Below are 16510 nucleotides of genomic sequence, written 5' to 3' on the forward strand. Positions count from 1 at the left end.
TGGTGGAGCAGGTTCAAAGGGCCAAATGGCCTCCTCCTGCTTCTGTTTTCTATGTTACTGTGATTCCAGTCCACTGGGGCAGTGGTTGAAGATCGACAATATTAAATTGTCTGCCCGGTTTGCCGCCTGCACTATTTCGCTTTGCGTTGATTTCGGATGAAATGAAACACGGTGTGTAACCTGTGGGTTACTCCATTTGGCCCACAGTTAACATGGCTCCCCTGGTGTGAGGCTCAAGGGAGAACCAGATAACAGAGCAGCCTTTGCTTATAGCAGTCAAGGGGGTAGATGCTGAGAGGATGTTCCCCCTTGTGGGGGGATCTTGATTCGGGGGTGGGGGGAGGCACATTTTCTGAGTAAGGGATCGTCCATTTAAGACGGAGGTGAAGAGGAACCTCTTCTCTGCGTGACTCTTTGGAGTTTGCGAACCTAGACTGCTTTGGCAGCTGAGTCATTGAACCCGTTCCGGGTTGAGTCGGGCAGATTTTTCACCCATCTGGCTACGGGGACAGGCTGGAAAGTAGGCTTGAGGTTAAGAGCAGAGCAGCCACGATCCCAGCGCGGGGTAGAGCAGGCCCGAAGGCCTAGTGGCCAGCTCCGGCTTTCCAGCTTTATATTTCCTTGGTGTGATTGGTCAGGTATTAGAAAATGGCTCCTTGATAATGCGAATGGCTCGCAGCTCTGAAACTTTACTCCCCGAAAACCTCTGCTGCTTCGGGAGAGGAGGAAGTAAAATAAGAGGAAACGCTGTCCTCAGAATAAAAACAACAAAATGGACGAGGAATAAAAGCAATTACAACCTCTAGAAGCAGCTCAAAGTATCAGTGGATGTAATTAGATATATATGCCAGAATGTTACCACCTCATTCCCCACCTCCCTCCCCGCCAAGGCTCATAAGATCCCAAGGCCAATGGAGAATGCCATTTTGCGAGCCCCAGAAAAATTCCGGCAATTTTCTCTCCCCACAGATACTGTCACTCCTGCTGAAATTTTCCGGCATTTTCTGTTTTTGTGTGTAGATACCGGGCCCTGTGTGGATCACTGGCACCCCACTGCTTGCAACATGGGAACAGGGTGGGGCTATCCAGGCCTTGGGCCTACTTGCTCATTCAATGAGGTCAGAGTTCATTTGTACGTCAACCTCATCGACAGGCTGATGCCCCCTATCCCTGGAAAACTCATCCAACGCAAAACTGTGTGCAGTTCTGGTCACCCTATTATAGAAAAGGATATCATTAAAGTAGAAAGAGTGCAGAAAAGATTTACTCAGATGTTTCCGGGACTTGATGGTTTGAGTTGGAAGAAGAGGCTGGATAGACTGGGACTTTTTTCCCTGGAGTGTAGGAGGCTGAGGGGTGATCTTATAAAGGTCTATAAAATAATGAGGGGAATAGATCAGCCACATAGTCAATATCTTTTTCCAAAGGTAGGGGAGTCTGAAACTAGAGGGCACAGGTTTATGGTGAGAGGAGAGAGGTACAAAATGATCCAGAGGGGCAATTTTTTCACACATAGAGTGTTGAGTGTCTGGAACGAGTTGCCAGAGGTAGTAATAGAGGCGAGTACAATTTTCTCTTTTAAGAAGCATTTAGAGAGTTACGTGGGTACGATGGGTATAGGGGGATATGGGCCAAACGCAGGCAGTTGGGACTAGCTTAGTGGTTAAAAAAAAGGAGCGTCATTGACAAGTTGGGCCGAAGGGCCTGGTTCCATGCTGTAAACCTCTATGACTCTAAACTTAGTCTTGTAAACTCCAAGTTTCTCAGAATCCAGAGCCTTTCACCACAGGGAATTCCAGATATCCACCAACAAATCTGTGTAAGAAAAAAGTGCTTTCCGATTCTACTCCCCTCAGTCTTAACTCTAGTTTTTAAGACCTTGTCCCCTTATTCTGGATTCCTCCACCCCACCACACTCCAATCCCGGCAATATTGGATTGTTCCTAAGAATCTTAACGTATCAGTTTAGGATTTTTAACAGACCGGTTAGACCAGCTCCCAGTCTCCTGTCATCAGAGGAATGCAGGCTACGTTTACACAATCCATCCACATCATTTGCCCCTTCTGGCCCCAGTGTCATTCTTACACCCCCTCCAAGGCTGAGTTATCCATCTATGACTGTCACAGGCTGTTATTTGGAAACAAGAGTTGCCTGTGTCTGTGGCTTGTGAATCACACTGGCTTGGGTGGGTGGGTGGGGGGGGTGGGGGAGGCTGGCTCGGTCTTAGATACAGATACAAACCTTACTTAGTTTAGGTCTGTCGTAAGGGAGGTGCAGCTCCATGGTGCACATTACAATGCGTTCGGTGAAACCTTCCTGCCTCAGTGTTTCTGCGCACACCAGTCCTGCAGGGCCTGGGTGGGAGAGAGGAGAAACAGTCAGCTCCATGGTGGTGAATGAGAGACCATAAACAACAACAGCTCGCGTTCATATTGTACCTGTAACTTAATAAAATATACCAAGGTGCTCCATGGAAGCGCAGGCTGCATTGGCACTAACAAAGGAGACTTTAGACAGGTGACCAAAAAAGCTGGTCAAAGAGGTAGACTTTTAAGGACACTTTGAACGAGGAGACAGAGAGAGAGAGATGAAGGGAGAGTGACACAGCAGGAGAGAGCAAGAATGAGAGATTAAGCGAATGAGAGAGAATGACAGAGAGAATGAGGGAGAACGAGAGTGAGCAAGAGAGTGAGACAGCAAAAGAGCGAGAGTGAGAAAGCAAGAGAATGGGAGAGAACAACAGAGAGAAAGTGAGAGAGCAAGAGAGAATTAGAGCAAGAGAATGAGCGAGAGCAAGAGAGCAAGAGCGAGAGTAAGCAAGAGAGTGTGAGAGCAAGGGAATGAGAGAGAGTGAGAGTGAGAGAGCAAGAGGAGAGAGAGCAAGAGACAGTGAGAGCAGGAAAGTGACAGAGCAAGAGAGTGAGAGAAAGCGGAAGAAAACAAGAGAGTGAGTGAGAGTGAAAGAGTAAGAGAACAAAAGAAAGAGAGAGACTGAGAGAGAGAGGTGGAGAGGTCGTAAGATTCAGGGATGAAATTCCAGATTGTGTGCGTAAGATGACTGAAGGCACAGTCATCTTGTTGGGGCAGTGGAAGAGGTGAAAATTGAAGGGATGCAACATTTGTGGAGAGTTTTAAGGCTCGTGAAGTCTATAGTGGGGGATCCTCGTGTAGATCAGTGTGGCCAGGATAAATAGGGCCATTTTAAATGGGTGACTCTTATTTTTAAACAGTGACCCTTAGTTCTACATTCTCCCAAGGAAGTAAGGGACATTTTTATGAACCTTCTCTCCATCTCAGGTCCCATGCCCGTGATCCTGCAGTTTTCCAGGATTCCTTTTCAACTAACAAACCAATAACCCCCTGGTTCACAGTCAGGTCATTCTGGTGAAATAATCACAACCTTCCAGGTTTTAGACCTTTTTAGCCAGCTCACAGAGTCTCTGCAAGAGTTCTGTCTCCTTATCTGCCAAACTGAAAAAGACCGATTTCTTCCTGAGAGAGATTTGTTTCTTCCCCTCTCACGAATTTTGTGTTCCTCTTTCTGTCTCTTGCTTTCTCTTTGTAGCCGCGTCTGTGCGCTGACCACCTTCTCCCTCCGGCTCTCCGAACTGAAGCAGTAGCTTCTTTGTCTGTCATCTCCGTGTCCGGCCACATGGCTTTTGTTTCATAACTTTCTTCCTGTTAGTACTGCTTCCAGGTCAAAGGTTACAGCATCACAAAGACCAGAATTTTTTAACATCCAGGAGAATTTCAGTTGATCCGTTTACAGCTGATGCAAAACTCTTGCATCGCGGTGGCACAGGGGTTAGCACTGCTGCCTCACACCGCCAGGGACCCGGGCTTGATTCTCGGCTTGGGTAACTGTCCGTGTGGAGTCTGCACATTCTCCCCATGTCTGCAGGTGCTCCGGTTTCCCCCCACAGTCTGAAAGATGTGCTGGTTAGGGTGCATTGGCCATGCTAAATTCTTCCTCAGTGTACCCGAACAGGCGTCGGAGTGTGGCGACTAGGGGGTTTTCATAGTAACTTCATTGCAGTGTTAATGTAAGCCTATTTGTGACACTATTAAGTAAACTTTTATTGTGCACAATTCTGGTCGCCTCACTACCAGAAGAATGTTGATGCTTTGGAGAGGGTACAGAAGAGGTTTACCAGGATGTTACCTGGCCTGGAGGGCATTAGCTATGAGGAGAGTTTGGAGAAGTTCGGTTTGTTCTCACTGGAGTGACGGAGGTTGAGGGGTGACCTGATAAAGGTTTACAAGATTATAAGGAGCCTGGACAGAGTGGATAGTCAGATGCTCTTTCCTTGGGTAGAAAAATCAAATATTAGGAGGCATAGATTTAAGATGCGTGGGGAAACGTTTAGAGGAGATGTGCGAGGCAAGTTTCTTACTCAGAGGCTGATAAATGCCTGGAATGCGCTGCCCATGGAGGTGATGGGAGCAGGTACAATAGCAGGATTTAAGGAGCATTTAGATGAATACATGAATCGGATGGGAATGGGAGGATACGGACTCCGGAGGTGCAAATGGTTTTAGTTTAAGCAAGATTTATGATTGGCGCAGGCTCGGAGGGCTGGAAGGCCTGTTCCTGAGCCGTACAGTTTTTTATGTTCTTTTCATTCTTAAATCCTTTCCAAATCTTGAAAGGCGCTATCTAAATGCAAACTATTGGTTTCCGTTAAACGAAGGTTCCCAGTCCCCTCCATTTCCCCATGGCCTCGCCTCCAGCCACTTCCATTGGGCTTTCCGGGGACTGGGCACGTACCTGAGCCAATGATGAGTACACTGGTGCTGCTAAAACTGTTGTCGCAAAGAGTCGTGCACCTTGCCATCCGCTTCACCCTCTTCTGTGACTGGAGAGCCTGGGAGCAAAAGTGGGGAGAAGGTGAAATCACAGTGGCAACAATTCTGGTGTCGGGGTTGGGGGTGTGGGGTGGGGGAGAACTAGGTGCACTGTCAGCGTTGAATGTCACAGTCAGTTGTCCAGACCCAGGAACAGAATGATCCCACCAGGAGCAGCCTGGTGTCTGCGATCTGAACATGGCCACACAGACCCCCCCCGATAAAATTCCAGCTCCAGTGTCTAACATTCTCGGGTCAGGTTAGCTACAAGTTACTACAACCCCGCGCCAACGATCAGATTTAACTCCAAATAGCAACACCTCCGGCACCTGACCCTAAATATCTGCTGGCAAAAAGCCAGTGAGGGAGATGAGGAGATTTTGTGTTATGATCTGGAACGCATTGCGTGAAGGGTGGCACAGTGGTTAGCATTGTTGCCTCACAGCTCCAGGGACCCGGGTTCGATTCCCAGCTTGGGTCACTGTCTGTGTGGAGTCTGCACATTCTCCCCGTGTCTGCGTGTGTTTCCTCCGGGTGCTCCGGTTTCCTTCCACAGTCCAAAAAATGTGCTGGTTAGGTGCATTGGCCATGCTAAATTCTCTCTCGGTGTACCTGGACAGGCGCCAGAGTGTGGCGACTAGGGGATTCTCACAGTAACTTCATTGCAGTGTGAATGTAAGCCTATTTGTGACACTAATAAATATAAGTACGGGAGATGGAAGCAGATTCAATGATACCTGTGAGAAGGGGATTGTGTTGAAAAATCATAGGGGTTTGCAGAGAGTGTAAGATGGGGAAGAGCCAGCACAGAGACAAAGGGTCAAATGGTCTCGGTCTGTGCTGTACAATTTGATATTCAGACCTTCCCTGTGTGAAGCTGCGAGTTAGGCTTATCTTTTCTTTCTCTGTAGGCTCATGGGCAGTCAATGTGAGTGGAGCCTGTTCAAACCCACTTCATATCTCATCGTTACAGCCTGTTAATGAGACTGGGTTTTCATGGCATTGCTCGGGGGTTGGATTCACTTCCAGAACACACACATTAAAGCAGCAATTTCACTGTGTTACCTGCTTACTTGCTCGCAGCATCACTTTCTCCTTTTCGATTCTGACCTGTGAAGATGAAAAGAGTTGATCAGAGATTGAAAAAAAAGTCAAAAACGCAGACTGGAACAACCACCCCTCATAGGAACATTGGGATTCGGAGCAGAGATCAGCGGATACAGCCCTTTCAGCCTGCTCCACCAGTCACTCAGATCATGGCTGATCTCTTAATTACAGCAAATTACTGCGGATGCTGGAACCTGAAACGGAAAATGCTGGAAAATCTCGGCAGGTCTGGCAGCATCCGCATGGAGAGAAAAGAACTGATGTTTCGAGTCTAGGTGACCCTTTGTCAAAGTTGACCACAAGCTGTATTTTACTTTTATTAAAGTTGATTAGAGTGTGTTTTCCAACCAGGGTAGCATTAAAGACTGAAGAAGTGCTTTGTTTTATATCCATGATATTATGGTGGCACAGTGGTTAGCACTGCTGCCTTATGGTTCCCAGGTTCAACCATAGGAGTTCCTGAAACATCCGTGCAATTTTTCAGTTCATTTGAAAATCGTACCACACCTTTCAGTTTTTTCGAGGAACTTGCACTTAATGAAGAATAATTTTTTTTTGCATTCTGATGCACTTGTTCAATCGTATTTTAATGCATGTTCAAGAGTTCAGCCATGCTGATCTCTCCCTGGTCTCCAATCCACCTCCTCACTGTTCCTCATATCTCCTTAGCCCTTTTTTTTAATTAGATCTATATCTATCTCTTTCTGGAAACCATTTAATGATTCAGACTTTACTGAGCACGACGCACTATGGGGCAGCAAGTTCCATAAACATCTTCTGATGACGCAGATTACAGCCTTCTGGACCAACGTTGAGTTCAGTGACTTTAGACTGTGAACTTTCCCCTCCATCGTGACACCCCTTTTTGTATTTTGGTTCCCTTGCTTTCCCCCCTAATACAACCTTGCCCCTCGCCCACGGGGCCAGCTGTCGCTTGTTTTTTGATTTTGCTCCTTCTGAGCACCGACCTGTGTTCTCCTATTAGCACATAGAGCAGCACGGTAGCACAGTGGTTAGCACTGCTGCTTCACAGCTCCAGGGTCCTGGGTTCGATTCCTGGCTCGGGCCACTGTCTGTGTGGAGTTTGCACATTCTCCTTGTGTCTGTGTGGGTTTCCTCTGGGTAGTCTGGTTTCCTTCCACAGGAAGGTTAGGTTGATTGGCCCTGCTAAGAAATTGTCCCTTAGTATCTAGGAATGTGTAGGTTAGGGGGATTAGTGGGTGTATTATGTAGGGATATGGGGGTGGGGCCTGGGTGGGATTAGGTTTGGTGCAGACTCGATGGGCGAAGGGCCTCTTTCTGCACTGTAGGGTTCTATGTTCTACATTCTGCTATCTTACCCCCTTTGCTACTATTAGCACTTCTTCAGGTCTTAATGCTACCATTAATACCCACTTTGTCTAGTACCCACGACATCTGACAGCATGGTGGCACAGTGGTTAGCACTGCTGCCTCACAGCTCCAGGGTTCCAGGTTCGGTTACAGCCTTGGGTGATTGTCCGTGTGGAGTTTGCACGTTCTCCCCGTGTCTGCGTGGGTTTCCTCCGGGTGCTCTGATTTCCTCCGGCACTCAAAAAATGAAAGGTGGATTGGTCATACTAAATTGCCCCTTCGTGTCCAAACTATGTTGGTTAGTGTGGTAAATAAGTGGGGCTGTGGTGTGGGATAAGACGCTCAGCTGAAGAGTCGGTGCAGGCTCGATGGGCTGAATGGCCTCCTTCCGCACTGTTCTATGACATGTTTGACAATCTTTCCTCAACCCTGACTTCTATTCCCTCTCCAACAGTATAATTCGTAACATTTCTATCCCTCATTAGTTCTTAGATGATTCACATGGACTTGAAACGTTAACTCGGTTTCTCTCTCCACAGATGCTGCCAGACCTGCTGAGATTTTCCAGCATTCTCTGTTTTTATTTTCGATTCCCAGCATCTGCAGTATTTTGCTTTTGATTCGAATGGATTCTTCACCAGGGTCCCCAGCAGCTTTCAGTTCATTTGATAATCATACCAAATCTTTCCATTGTTCAAGATTCTCGCATTTAATAAAGAATAATTTTTTTTTGCATTTTCATACATTGCGAACTGGTTGGGGTCTTTTAAGAGACTTCTGGATGAGTACATGGGATTTAATGGGATTGAGGGTTATAGATAGGCCTGGTAGGTATGGATATGATCGGCGCAACTTGTGGGCCGAAGGGCCTGTTTGTGCTGTAGTGTTCTATGTGTGTTCCTTTCTATTTAACAATATTGTTTGATAATCTCACCTTGGTAAGATTCCACTCTGTGTCTCACATTGACTGGAGCCTCTAGTCTTCAGCCAGAGGCTGTTATTTTCATTAAACGTTTGAAGTTTTACATTAAAGGTTAGCCATTTACTATTTGCTAAATCTTCATTGTTGACAGAGGCGAGAGTGAATCAGAACTTGTTTTACGTCTCTCCTGATTAAAGCTCACTGGCTACTGCTCAGGTGGGGCTGGGTCACCGGATAGGATTGGAGGGGCTGAATGGTCTCTCTCTCTCTGCGAGGTGATTCACCAGGCTAATCCCTGGGCTGTCCTCGCAAGGGAAACTAAATAGTCTGGGTCTACATTCCTTTAGAAGAGTGAGGGGTGACCGTATTCAAAGATATAGGCTGGAATTTTACTGCTCCCTCCGGGAATCGGAGCAGGCGAGGGGCGGACAATGGGAAGGTCTGTTGACCTCGGTGGGATTTGACGGTTTTAGAACGAGCGAGGCAGTAAAATCCTGCCCATAAGGTCCCTGAGGGGGCTTGACAGGGTAGATGTTTACACGAGTGCGAGAGTCTCCAACAACATAAGAACATAAGAAATAGGAGCAGGAATAGGCCATCTAGCCCTTTGAGCCTGCCCCGCCATTCAATAAGATCATGGCTGATCTGAAGTGGATCAGTTCCACTTTCCTGCTTTCTCCCCATAACCCTTAATTCCCCTGTCTATCAGAAACCTATCTACCCGTGACTTAAACATACTCAACGAGGCAGCCTCCACCACTTCAACGGGCAGAGAATTCCAGCGATTCACCACCCTTTGAGTGAAGAAGTTCCTCCTCAACTCCATTCTAAACTGCACCCCCCCCCCCACTTATTTTGAGGCTGTGCCCTCTAGTTCTGATTTCGTTACTAAGTGGGAAGAATCTCTCTACCTCTACCCTATCGAGCCCCTTCATTATCTTACACGTCTCTATAAGATTCCCCCCCTCAGCCTTCTAAACTCCAACGAGTACAGGCCCAGTCTGTTCAATCTCTCTTCATAAGCTAAAGGGACCTGGCTACAAGATAAAGGGCTGAGCATTTAAAACTGAGGCGCGTAGAAATATCTTCTTGTCACAGAGGCTGGTGAATCTCTAGAATTCTTTGCCCCTGGGGGATAAGCTGGATCATTAGGAGTACTTAAAGAGGTGGATATATATTTGATAGATCGAGGGGTAGAGGGCTGTGGGGAAATGGCACAGGAAAGGAATTGAGGCCATTACAGATCAGCCATGATCACACTGAATGGCGGGGCAGTTTGATGAGCTGTATGGTCCACTCCTGCTCCTATCTCTTATATTTCTAACTAATTTGTGTTTCTAACTAATTTGATATAAATGCCCAGGGAGAGATTTAGAAGCTTGAGGAAATAAGAAAGAAAAGAAAGGAAATGCTTTCAGATTAAACGGTTGGACACTTTTGTGAACTACACTGCTGGTCTCCATGGCAACAGGATGTGAGTGTGAGGCCTGACCATCAGCCAGGCCCACAGTGGGAGGGTGATGTACCCAAACTGATCTACAGGGGGGGCAACATTACGGAGGTCAAATAATTGGTGACAGGCTTCTGGAAACAAAAGATAGACGTGAGTTTCTACCGCGCCTTTCACAACCACGGTGGGGTTTATAGGCTTTTAGTGTATCCACTGTTGTGATGGAGGGGATGTGACAACTAATTCACACACAGCAGCTAACAGTAATGCAATAATGATCAGATAATCTCTGCTTCTGTGATGTTGGTTGAGGGATAAAAATTGACCAGGATGTCAAGGAGAAAATCCATCTTCAAAATAGTACATCGACTCCAAAAGTGAGCCAGGAGCTCAGTGTGAAATCTCACTGGAAATATGTACCTCCAACAGTGCAGCACTCCCTCAGCACCGCACTGGAGTGTTGTACCTCCAACAGTGCAGCACTCCCTCAGTACCGCACTGGAGTGTTGTACCTCCAACAGTGCAGCACTCCCTCAGTACCGCACTGGAGTGTTGTACCTCCAACAGTGCAGCACTCCCTCAGAACCGCACTGGAGTGTTGTACCTCCAACAGTGCAGCACTCCCTCAGTACCGCACTGGAGTGTTGTACCTCCAACAGTGCAGCACTCCCTCAGTACCGCACTGCAGTGTTGTACCTCCAACAGTGCAGCACTCCCTCAGTACCGCACTGCAGTGTTGTACCTCCAACAGTGCAGCACTCCCTCAGTACCGCACTAGAGTGTTGTACCTCCAACAGTGCAGCACTCCCTCAGAACCGCACTGGAGTGTTGTACCTCCAACAGTGCAGCACTCCCTCAGTACCGCACTGCAGTGTTGTACCTCCAACAGTGCAGCACTCCCTCAGTACCGCACTGCAGTGTTGTACCTCCAACAGTGCAGCACTCCCTCAGTACCGCACTAGAGTGTTGTACCTCCAACAGTGCAGCACTCCCTCAGTACCACACTGGAGTGTTGTACCTCCAACAGTGCAGCACTCCCTCAGAACCGCACTGGAGTGTTGTATCTCCAACAGTGCAGCACTCCCTCAGTATCGCACTGGAGTGTTGTACCTCCAACAATGCAGCACTCCCTCAGTACCGCACTGGAGTGTTGTACCTCCAACAGTGCAGCACTCCCTCAGTACCGCACTGCAGTGTTGTACCTCCAACAGTGCAGCACTCCCTCAGTACCGCACTGGAGTGTTGTACCTCCAACAGTGCAGCACTCCCTCAGTACCGCACTGGAGTGTTGTACCTCCAACAGTGCAGCACTCCCTCAGTACCGCACTGGAATGTCAGCCTGGGTTGCTGCGCTCAGATTTGTGAAGTGAAAACTGAACCGGCCAATCTCCGGGCTCAGAGCTGAGCGTGTTACCAACTGAGTCACTCCTGACACCAAGGGGAACAAAGGGACAGTGCACAGTTCCAGGGGGAGGGGAGATGATGTAGCACAAGGGGAGGGTGCAAGCCTTACCTGAAACTTGGGTAAACTGTCCAATCCTGGGAAATCTTCAATATCTCCCGTAGCGACATTGAAACAGGCTCCATGCCAGGGACAACGAACTCGCCCATTGGTCAAAACACCTGGGAATAGAAAGGCACGCCTCTTATATCAGGTACAGTCACTAACTAAAGGCTTCAGCCTGTTCACCAATATCAAACCCCTTCACATCAGGACCAGATCGGTAATGTACTGCTGCTGACTGCTACAGTCCAGTTGCTGGAGGTCCCAGTACCAGCTCTGTACACGGGGTAGTTACTCGGTGCCATCTGATCACAGACAGCTTGTGTAAACCTCGTTTTATTCATACTCTGAGTGTAGCCAGCATTTCCAATGCCCATCTCTAACTGCCCTTGAGAAGGCAGTGGGGAGCTACAACACGGATTAGCCGCGGTAAATGTGTGGGGTTTACAGGGCTAGGGTGAGGGACAGGACCTGGGTAAGATACTCTGTCAGAGAATCTTCGATTTGATTTATTACTGTCGCAAGTATTAGTATACAGTGAAAAGTACTGTTTCTTGAGCGCTATACGGAGAAAGCATACCGTTCATAGAGAAGGAGAGTGTGCAGAATGTGCAGGCACGGTAGCACAGTGGTTAGCACTGCTGCTTCACAGCTCCAGGGACCTGGGTTTGATTCCCGGCTCGGGTCACTGTCTGTGTGGAGTTTGCACATTCTCCTCATGTCTGTGTGGGTTTCCTCCGGGTGCTCTGGTTTCCTCCCACAGTCCAAAGACGTGTGGGTTAGGTTGATTGGCCGTGCTAAGATTGCCCCTTAGTGTCCTGAGAGGCGTCGGTTAGTGGGATTAGTGGGTAAATATGTAGGGATATGGGGGTAGGGCCTGGGTGGGACTGTGTTCGGTGCAGACTCGATGGGCCGAAGGGCCTCTTTCTGTACTGTAGGGTTCTATGATTCTAATGTAATGTTACAGTTATAGCTGGGGTGTAGAGAAAGATCAACTTAACGTGAGGTAGGTTCATTCAAAAGTCTGATGGCAGCAGGGAAGAAGCTGTTAAGTTGGTTGGTACGTGTCCTCCGACTTCTGTATCTCTTTCCTGACGGAAGAAGGCTGCTCTGATGTCTGCAGTGGTGATCTCGGATACAGGTTTGTCCAAGGCTCCCGGTATGGAGGGCACGCTCTCACTGACCTCTTGCTCAAAATGGGCTTGGAATGTATTGAGCAGATTCGATGGGCCAAATGGCCTCTTCTGCTCTGTGGGGATCCTGTGATTCGAACTGGGCCATCTACAGTCCTGCTCAGGAAGGTATTTAACCCAGCGAACAGTGAAAGATTGGTGATATACTTCCAAGTCAGCAGGGCGTGTGGCTTGGGACGTTACGGACGGTGATGTTCTCATGCTGCCCTTGTCCTCCTGTAGGGTGGGGGTAGAGGTCACAGTTTTGATAGGCGCTGATTTAGGAGCTAGCTGCTGCAGTGCACCTTGTAGACTCTCCCCTCTTGCCTGGCTGAGGGCTGAGTGTGTCAGGGGGATATGGTGCCTTCAATCCTCATCAAATTTCATCAGTAGAAAAGTGAAGGCTGCACAGCCTCCCGTCCCTCTCGTTACTGTTTACACCTCATGGATGACTCAGTGCTGCCCCGTTGTTTGAGGGGCTTGTCAGCATTGCAGCTTGACTAGGCTGAGATTAGCTGTTTTTGGAAAAGGATAAGCCCCAAAGTCAAGCGGCCATTCCTTGTGTTTGAGGCCTGCTCTGTATCGCATTCCCACAATGTGGAGATGCCGGCGTTGGATTGGGGTAAACACAGTAAGAAGTCTCACAGCACCAGGTTAAAGTCCAACAGGTTTATTCGGCAGCAAAAGCCACTAGCTTTCGGAGCGCTGCTCCTTCATCAGGTAAGTGGGAGTTCTGATTGCAAACAGGGCATATAAAAACTCAATTCACAAAATAATGGTTGGAATGCGAGTCTTTACAGGTAATCAAGTCTCAAAGGTACAGACACTGTGAGTGGAGAGAGGATTAAGCCCAGGGTAAAAAGATGTGTATTGTCTCCAGTTAGAGTTAGAGAACATTATTAGGGTTCTAAATGAGTACTTCGTATCTGTCTACACTCAGGAGAAAGAGGATGTAGGTATAGAATTCAGGAGAGGGACTGTAAGGTTCTTGAACAATTTGACATCAGGAGTGAGGGAATTTTGGAGGTTTTGGTGGGTTTATAAGTGGACAAATCACCAGGTCCATGTAAGTTCTATCCCAGGCTGCTGTGGGAGGCCAGCGAAAAAATTAAAGGTCAAATTTTTAATTTGTTTCTAGCCCCAGGGGAGGTGCCAGATGGTTGAAGGACAACTAATATGGTTCCTCTTTTCAAGAAGTGTGGTAGAGATAAATTAGGGAATTGCAGACCAGTGTGTATCAATCACATCAATGGTAGGGAAACTACTGGAGAAAATTCTGAAGGAGAGAATCTACCTCCATTCGGAGAGGCAAGGTTTGATTAGGGTTAGTCGGCATTGCTTTGTCAGAGGGAGGTCATGCCTCACAAATTTGTATTGTCTCCAGACAGGGCAGTTAGTGAGATTTTGCAAGCCCAGGCAAGTCATGGGGATTACAGATAGTGTGACATGAACCCAAGATCCCTGTTGAGACCATCCTCATGTGTGCGGAACTTGGCTATCAGTCTCTGCTCAGCGACTCTGCGCTGTCGTGTGTCATGAAGGCCGCCTTGGAGAACATTTACCCGAAGATCAGAGACCGAATGCCCGTGACCACTGAAGTGTTCGCCAACAGGAGGAGCATTCTCCAAGGCAGCCTTCACGACACACAACAACAGAGTCGCTGAGCAGAGACTGATAGCCAAGTTCTGCACACATGAGGACGGCCTCAACCAGGATCTTAGGTTCATGTCACACTATCTGTAACCCCCACAACTGGCCTGGGCTTGAAAAATCTCACTAACTGCCCTGTCAGGAGACAATACACATCTCTCTAACCTGTGCTTAACCCTCCCTCCACTCACATTGTCTGTACCTTTATGACTTGATTACCTGTAAAGACTCGCATTCCAACCATTATTTTGTAAATTGACTTTGTGTCTATATATGCCCTGTTCGTGAACAGAATTCCCACTCACCTGATGAAGGGGCAGCACTCCAAAAGCTAGTGGCTTTTGCTACCAAATAAACCTGTTGGACTTTAACCTGGTTAAAGTGAGAGACTTCTTACTGTGCATTCCCGCTCACAGCCTTTGCGTTTGAACTATTGTGTTCTGGTACGTGAACCTCCGCCGGTTAGTGACTTGCTGGGGCGATTTCTCTCAGTGTTCCTCACAGCCTTGCCTGTGTGACCGCGCACTAACCTTTCACCAGGGGCGCTCCGTAATGGGGACATTTATGTCCGATTGCGCAGTATTCTCCTCTCTCCTTAATCAGCAGGGCCTTGCCGCACGCCACATCCACCTCCCGCATCCTGTGGGCGTAAAGTACATGGTTCACCCACCAGTCCATTGCGTTTAGGATTTGTCCATTTCCCCCCAACCTCCCAGCGACTGGGAACGTTACGCAGCTCGAACGGCCTGCCCGGCTCCACATGCCTGACACAATGGTGGAGGAACACTGCTCGAGAGGCTCCCTTAGCCCAAATGTGCAGAATGTCTCCCGCCTTTTGTGTTCAAATCCCTTCACGGTGTCGGCCTTCCACACCTCTGTGACCTCCCCTCCCTCCAAACCCCCACCCCCTGCCCCAATCCCCACCCCTCCCCCCCAACCCGGCCCCTCAGAGATCACCCACACTCTTCCAATCCTGGCCTCTTGGTGCGTGCCCACCCTCGTCCCGAGGCTTTGCCGCTCTGCCTACGGTGGGGATTTAATTTTCCTTGGCAGCGGGTTGGCGGGGGTGGGGGGGCTGCAATACCGCTGCCATCCTGCTGGTGGCAGTGCTGGCTTGCTGTTCACAATAAGAAGTCTCAACATCGGGTTAAAGTCCAACAGGTTTATTTGGTAGCGAAAGCCACTAGCTTTCGGAGCGCTGCTCCTTCGTCAGGTGAGTGGGATTTCAGTTCACAAACAGGGCATATAAAGACACAAACTCAGTTTACAAAATAATGGTTGGAATGTGAGCCTTTACAGATAATCAAGTCTTAAAGATACAGACAATGTGAATGGAGAGAGGGTTAAGCACAGGTTAAAGAGATGTGTATTGTCTCCAGCCGGGACAGTTAGTGAGATTTTGCAAGCCCAGGCAAGTCGTGAGGGTTACAGACAGTGCGACATGAACCCAAGATCCCGGTTGAGGCCATCCTCATGTGTGCGGAACTTGGCTATCAGTCTCTGCTCAGCAACTCTGTTTGTCGTGTGTTGTGAAGGCCGCCTTGGAGAATGCTTACCCGAAGATCAGAGGCCAAAAGCCTGTGACCGCTGAAGTGTTCACCAACAGGAAGGGAACAGTCTTGCCTGGTGATTGTCCAGCGCTGTTCATTCATCCGTTGTCGTAGCGTCTGCATGGTCTCCCCAATGTACCATGCCTCAGAACATCCTTTCTTGCAGCGTATCAGGGAGACAATGTTGGCCGAGTTGCAGGAGTATTTACCGTGTACCTGGTGGATGGTGTTCTCACATGAGATGATGGCATCCGTGTCCACCAGGTACACAGTACATACTCTTGCAACTCGGCCAACGTTGTCTACCTGATACGCTGAAGGAAAGGATGTCCCGAAGCATGGTACATTGGGGAGACCGTGCAGACGCTATGACAACGGATGAATGAACACCGCTCGACAATCACCAGGCAAGACTGTTCCCTTCCTGTTGGGGAACACTTCAGCGGTCACGGGCATTCGGCCTCCGATCTTCGGGTAAACGTTCTCCAAGGCAGCCTTCGCAACACACGACAGCGCAGAGTCACTGAGCAGAGACTGATAGCTAAGTTCCACACACATGAGGATGGCCTCAATTGAGATCTTGGGTTCATGTCACACTATCTGTAACCCCCACGATTTGCAAAATCTCACTAACTGTCCCGAATGGAGACAATACACATCTCTTTGCCCTGTGCTTAATGCTCTCTCCACTCACACTGTCTGTACCTTTGAGACTTGATTTCCTGTAAAGACTCGCATTCCAACCAGATTATTTTGTGAATTGAGTTTGTGTCTCTATATGCCTTGTTTGTGAACAGAACTCCCACTCACCTGACGAAGGGGCAGCAAGCGCTCCGAAAGCTAGTGGCTTTTGCTACCAAATAAACCTGTTGGACTTTAACCTGGTGCTGTGAGACTTAAGAACATAAGAAGTAGGAGCAGGAGTAGGCCATCTAGCCCTTCGAGCCTGCCCCGCCACTCAATAAGATCATGGCTGA

The 16510-nt window shown here is 48.4% G+C and overlaps 1 protein-coding gene across 3 annotated transcripts in view; it reads right to left on the reverse strand.

The window, feature by feature from the left end:
* The window catches only part of aifm3 (AIF family member 3), a 212488-nt gene that overhangs the window by 37935 nt on the left and 158043 nt on the right, over positions 1–16510 (reverse strand). For all 3 annotated transcript variants that reach the window (XM_080208720.1, XM_080208722.1, XM_080208721.1), the window contains 5 exons: positions 14514–14623; positions 11171–11280; positions 5912–5956; positions 4770–4866; positions 2243–2355 (listed from right to left, as the gene is read on the reverse strand). In XM_080208720.1, the coding sequence (XP_080064846.1) occupies positions 2243–2355; positions 4770–4866; positions 5912–5956; positions 11171–11280; positions 14514–14623 (475 nt within the window). The remainder of the gene's footprint in view (positions 1–2242; positions 2356–4769; positions 4867–5911; positions 5957–11170; positions 11281–14513; positions 14624–16510) is intronic.

Source organism: Carcharhinus amblyrhynchos, chromosome 20 (genome assembly GCF_965287045.1).
Source record: "Carcharhinus amblyrhynchos chromosome 20, sCarAmb.v2.hapA, whole genome shotgun sequence".
In the NCBI taxonomy this organism is placed as follows: Eukaryota; Metazoa; Chordata; class Chondrichthyes; order Carcharhiniformes; family Carcharhinidae; genus Carcharhinus; species Carcharhinus amblyrhynchos.